Source organism: Glycine max, chromosome 9 (genome assembly GCF_000004515.6).
Source record: "Glycine max cultivar Williams 82 chromosome 9, Glycine_max_v4.0, whole genome shotgun sequence".
NCBI classification, from domain to species: domain Eukaryota; kingdom Viridiplantae; phylum Streptophyta; class Magnoliopsida; order Fabales; family Fabaceae; genus Glycine; species Glycine max.
Genome location: NC_038245.2, coordinates 34,835,899 through 34,841,110, shown reverse-complemented (window position 1 = coordinate 34,841,110; position 5,212 = coordinate 34,835,899). Strand labels below are relative to the sequence as shown.

The 5,212-nt window shown below is 38.8% G+C and overlaps 1 protein-coding gene across 1 annotated transcript; it reads left to right on the top strand.

Annotated features, from left to right (window-relative positions):
- Positions 1-292: 292 nt before the first annotated feature.
- LOC102662968 (uncharacterized) lies at positions 293-901 on the top strand. The gene has a single exon (XM_006588149.1). It carries the CDS (start codon positions 293-295, stop codon positions 899-901), a length of 609 nt encoding a protein of 202 aa, XP_006588212.1.
- The last annotated feature ends 4,311 nt before the right edge of the window (positions 902-5,212 follow it).

The following is a 5,212-nucleotide window of genomic DNA, read 5'->3' as shown; positions in this document are numbered from 1 at the left end:
TGAATGAGAAAAAAATAAATATAGAAGAAAAAGAGGGAAAAGAAAAACAAAAAGAAAAAGAAAAAGAAAAAGAAAAAGAAAAAATGAAAAAGAGAAAGAGAAAGAGGAAAGGAGAAAAACTAGGAGTGAGTTGGCTCGTGAAAAGAAAAAGGAGGCAGCTCCAACTGAAGGGAAAGTGGTACCATACCCCTTGGTACCCTCAAAGAAAGACAAGGAGTGGCACCTAGCTCAATTCCTTGATATCTTCAAGAAATTGGAGATTACCATGCCCTTTGGAGAGGCCCTACAGTAGATGCCACTCTACTCAAAGTTCCTGAAAGATTTGCTAACCAAAAAGAGCAAGTACATACATAGTGATACCATTGTTATGGAGGGAAATTGTAGTGCAGTGATTCAATGGATCCTTCCACCAAAGCACAAAGATCCTAGAAGTGTCACTATACCATGCTCTATTGGTGTTGTGTCTGTTGGCAAAGCTCTCATTGACTTGGGAGCTAGTATAAATTTAATGTCAATCTCTATGTGCAGGAGGTTAGGAGAGTTGGAAATTATGCCAACCAAGATGATACTTCAATTACCAGATCATTTTGTTACCAAGCCGTATGGAGCTGTTGAGGATGCTTTGGTAAGAGTTAAGCATATTACTTTTCCTGCAGATTTTATTCTTATGGATATAGAAGAGGATGCTAAAATTCCCTTAATCTTGGGACGTCCCTTCATGTCAACCGCTAGTTGTGTAGTGGATATGGGGAAAGGTAAACTGGAATTGAGTGTGGAGGATCAAAAAATTTCATTTGACTTATTTGAAGCAATGAAGCACTCAAATGATCATAAGGCATGTTTCGATATAGAAAAGGTGGAACATGAGATAGACTTAGTAGCCACAGCCATGGTACTGTAGTCTCCTTTGGAAAAGACCATGAATAACAATGTAGAGTGTCTGACCAAGGAAGAGGAAAAAGAAGTGCAGGCTTGTATTGAAGAATCAGATGGTGTAGAAGAGAAATCTATTGGTCATGTGGTATTTAAAGAATTGAAGAACAATAGGCCAATAGAAAAACCCAAAATAGAGTTGAAGACCCTGCCTGCACATTTAAAGTATGTATTCTTGGAGGATGTGCATAGATTACAGGAAACTGAATGATACCACTAGAAAAGACCATTACCCACTTCCCTTCATGGATCAAATGCTTGAAAGACTCGCAGGGCAATCATTTTATTGCTTTTTAGATGGATATTTTGGCTATAATCAGATTGCAGTGGATCCTAAAGATCAAGAGAAGACAACTTTCACTTGCCCATTTGGCGTGTTTGCCTATAGGCATATACCTTTTGGTCTATGCAATGCTCCTGCTTTTCAGAGGTGTATGATGGCGATTTTTGCTGATATGGTGGAGAAGTGTATTGAAGCTTTTATGGATGATTTCTCTGTCTTTTGCTCCTCTTTTGATTATTGTCTATCGAATTTGGAGAGAGTGTTGAAAAGGTGTGAAGAGTCCAATTTGGTGCTTAACTGGGAGAAATGTCATTTTATGGTACAAGAAGGCATTGTGATGGGTCATAAAATATTTGTGAGGCGGATTGAAGTAGATAAAGCAAAAATTGATGTCATTGAAAAACTTCCCCCTTCGATGAATGTCAATGGAGTAAGAAGCTTTCTAAGACATGCTGGGTTTTACAGGAGATTCATAAAAGACTTTTCAAAAATTACCAAACCACTCAACAACTTGCTGAACAAGGATGTTGTGTTTGCATTTAATGAAGACTTCTTGGAAGAATTAAATGTTCTCAAGACCAGGCTAGTGTCAGCCCCTGTCATCATAGCACCAAATTGGGGGCAAGAGTTTAAATTAATGTGTGATGCTAGTTATTATGTTGTAGGTGTTGTGCTTGGGTAGAGAAAAGGCAAAATTTTCCATGCTATCTATTATGCCAGCAAAATCTTGAATGATGCATAAATTAATTATGCTACCATTGAGAAAGAAATGTTGCCAATTATTTATGCACTTAAGAAGTTCAGATCTTACTTGGTGGGATCAAAAGTCATAATTTACACTAATCATGCAGCAATCAAATACTTGCTCAACAAGGTTGATTCTAAACCTCGACTGATGAGATGGATTATGTTGCTTCAAGAATTCGATATAGTTATTTGGGATAAAAAAAAGGTCTGAAAATGTTGTAGCAGATCACTTATCAAGACTAGTTAATGAGGAAGTCACTTCAAAGGAAGCAGAAATAAGAGATGAATTCCCTGATGAATCCTTGTTTATGATTAATGAAAAACCTTGGTTTGCTGACTTGGCCAACTTTAAAGCAGCTGGAATCATTCCTAAGGACCTGACTTGGCAGTAAAGGAAGAAATTCCTCCATGATGCTCGATTTTACATATGGGATGATCCACACTTGTTCAAGATAGGGGTTGATAATCTTCTCAGAAGATGTGTAACAAAAGAGGAGGCCAAGAATATACTATGGCATTGTCACAATTCACCATATGGGGGCCATTATGGTGGAGACAAAACAGCAGCTAAGGTCCTACAATCTGGGTTCTTTTGGCCGACACTTTTCAAGGATGCTCACTAGCACGTTTTGCAATGTGATCAATGTCAGAGGATGGGAGGGATTTCTAGAAGATATGAAATGCCTCTGCAGAATATTATGGAGGTTGAAGTCTTTAATTGTTGGGGAATTGACTTTGTAGGTCCTTTTCCTTCATCCTTTGGCAATGAATACATCTTAGTAGTTGTGGATTATGTGTCTAAATGGGTTGAAGCAGTGGCTGCCCCAAAGAATGATGCTAAGACTGTAGTAAAGTTCTTAACAAAAATCATCTTTGCTCGATTTAGGGTGCCTAGGATCTTAATCAGTGATGAAGACACTCATTTTTGCAATAATCAACTACAGAAGGTGTTAAGGCATTACAATGTAACACATAAAGTAGCATCACCTTACCATCCTCAAACTAATGGCCAAGCGGAAGTGTCTAATAGGGAATTGAAGAAAATCTTATAAAAGACTGTGGCTTCAACTCGGAAGGATTGGTCACTCGAGCTGGATTATGCATTGTGGGCATACAGAACGACATTTAAGACTCCTATAGGCCTATCCCCATTCCAATTGGTTTACAGCAAATCTTGTCACTTACCAATGGAAATGGAGCATAAGGCATATTGGGCCTTAAAATTCCTAAACTTTGATGAAGTTGCATCAAGGGAGCAAAGGAAGCTAAAACTCTTAGAGTTGGATGAAATGAGACTGACTGCATATGAATCTTCAAGGCTGTATAAAGAGAAAGTCAAAGCTTATCTAATAAAATGCTGCTAAAGAAGGACTTCCAACCAGGACAACAGGTGTTGCTATTTAATTCATGACTAAAACTATTTCCTGGTAAGCTCAAATCTAAATGGTATGGACCATTTACCATCAAGGAAGTCAGACCATATGGAGTAGTAGAGTTGTGTGATCCTCAATCAAAGACTCCAGACAGAACCTGGGTAATGGTCAGAGGTTAAAGCGGTACCGTGGTGGAGACATCGAAAGGTCAACCACAGTTCTACACTTGCAGAATTCATAAAGTAAGTTGCCTCAAGCTAATGACGTTAAACGAGCGCTTGCTGGGAGGCAACCCTGAAGTAGCTCCATGTGGAGATTGTAGGCCTTAGATCTTCTTCATCAATGGATTCCTTTGCTTCTTGAGGTCTGATTGTAGAGGAATGGAGAAGGAGAAAGATGAATGGAGACGCCACTTCAAGTAGAAGATGAGTCTAGAAGAAGCTCACCACCATAGGAAGCCATGGATAAGAGCTTGAACGTAGAAGAAGATGAATAAAGGGAGAGAAAGAGAAGAGCACGAAATTTAGTGCCTCTAAAGAAGTTTGAACTTTGAACTTTAATTCTCAAATGATCAAAGTTGAAAAAATGCACATACATGACCTCTATTTATAGCCTAAGTGTCACACAAAATTGGAGGGAAATTTGAATTTTAATTCAAATTTCACTTGAATTTGAAGTTGAATTTGTGGAGCCAAAATTTCACTAATTATGATTAGTGAATTTCAATTATGGTTCAGCCCACTAATCCAAGATCAATTACAAGATTCTCCACTAAGTGTGCTTAGGTGTCATGAGGCATGTAAAGCATGAAGGACATGCACAAAGTGTGACTACATGATGTGGTAACGGGGTATAGTAAGCCAATGTTCACCTCCCCCTCAAAAATTTAATTGGATTGGGCTTCTACCAATTAAATTAAATTTATTCCCCAACACACACATCAAATATTCACTTAGTGCATGTGAAATTACAAAACTACCCCTAATACAAAAACTAGTCTAGGTGCCATAAAATGTAAGGGCTGAAAAATCCTATATTTCTAGGGTACCCTACCTACATTATGGAGCCCTAAATACAAAGACAAAAAAATAATGAAATCCTAATCTAATATGTATAAAGATAAGTGGACCCAACCTTAGCCCATGGGCTCAAAAATCTACCCTGAGGTTCATGAGAACCCTTGGGCCTTCTTCAACAGCTCTAGCACAATCATGTTGCTCATGGCCCTGGTAAGTGGTCCCTTCCTAGGGAGGATTGCATCATCCCCTCCCCCTTGAAGAGGATTTGACCTCAAATCTGTCGGTTCCTTCTCCTCAATATCAGCTCCACCTGCAAAAGGAATTAAATCAGAAATATTAAAAGTGGTACTAACTTCATACTCTTCTCGGAGGTCCAACCTATAGGCGTTGTTATTGATCCTCTCCAAGACATCAAAAGGTCCATCCCCTAAAGGGCTAAGTTTGGATTTCCTTTTAGTAGGGAATCTATCCTTCCAAAGATGGAACCATACCCAATCCCCCTCATTAAGAACTAGCTCATTTCTTCCTCTATTTCCTTTAGTTGAATACACCTTTGTTTGGTTCTCTATTTGGTTCTTAACCCTCTCATGCAACTTCTTTACAAACTCTGACCTAGATTCCCCTTCTTTATGTATAAAAGAACTGTCAAGTGGGAGGGGAATGAGGTCTAAGGGTGTTAGGGGATTGAACCCATAGACAACCTCAAAAGGGGATTGCTTGGTGGTTTTATGAACCCCCCTATTGTAGGCAAATTCTACATAAGGAAGATACTCATCCCAAGACTTATGGTTGTCTTTCACAAGAGCCCTTAAAAGGGTGGATAGAGACCTATTCACTACCTCTGTTTGTCCATCAAT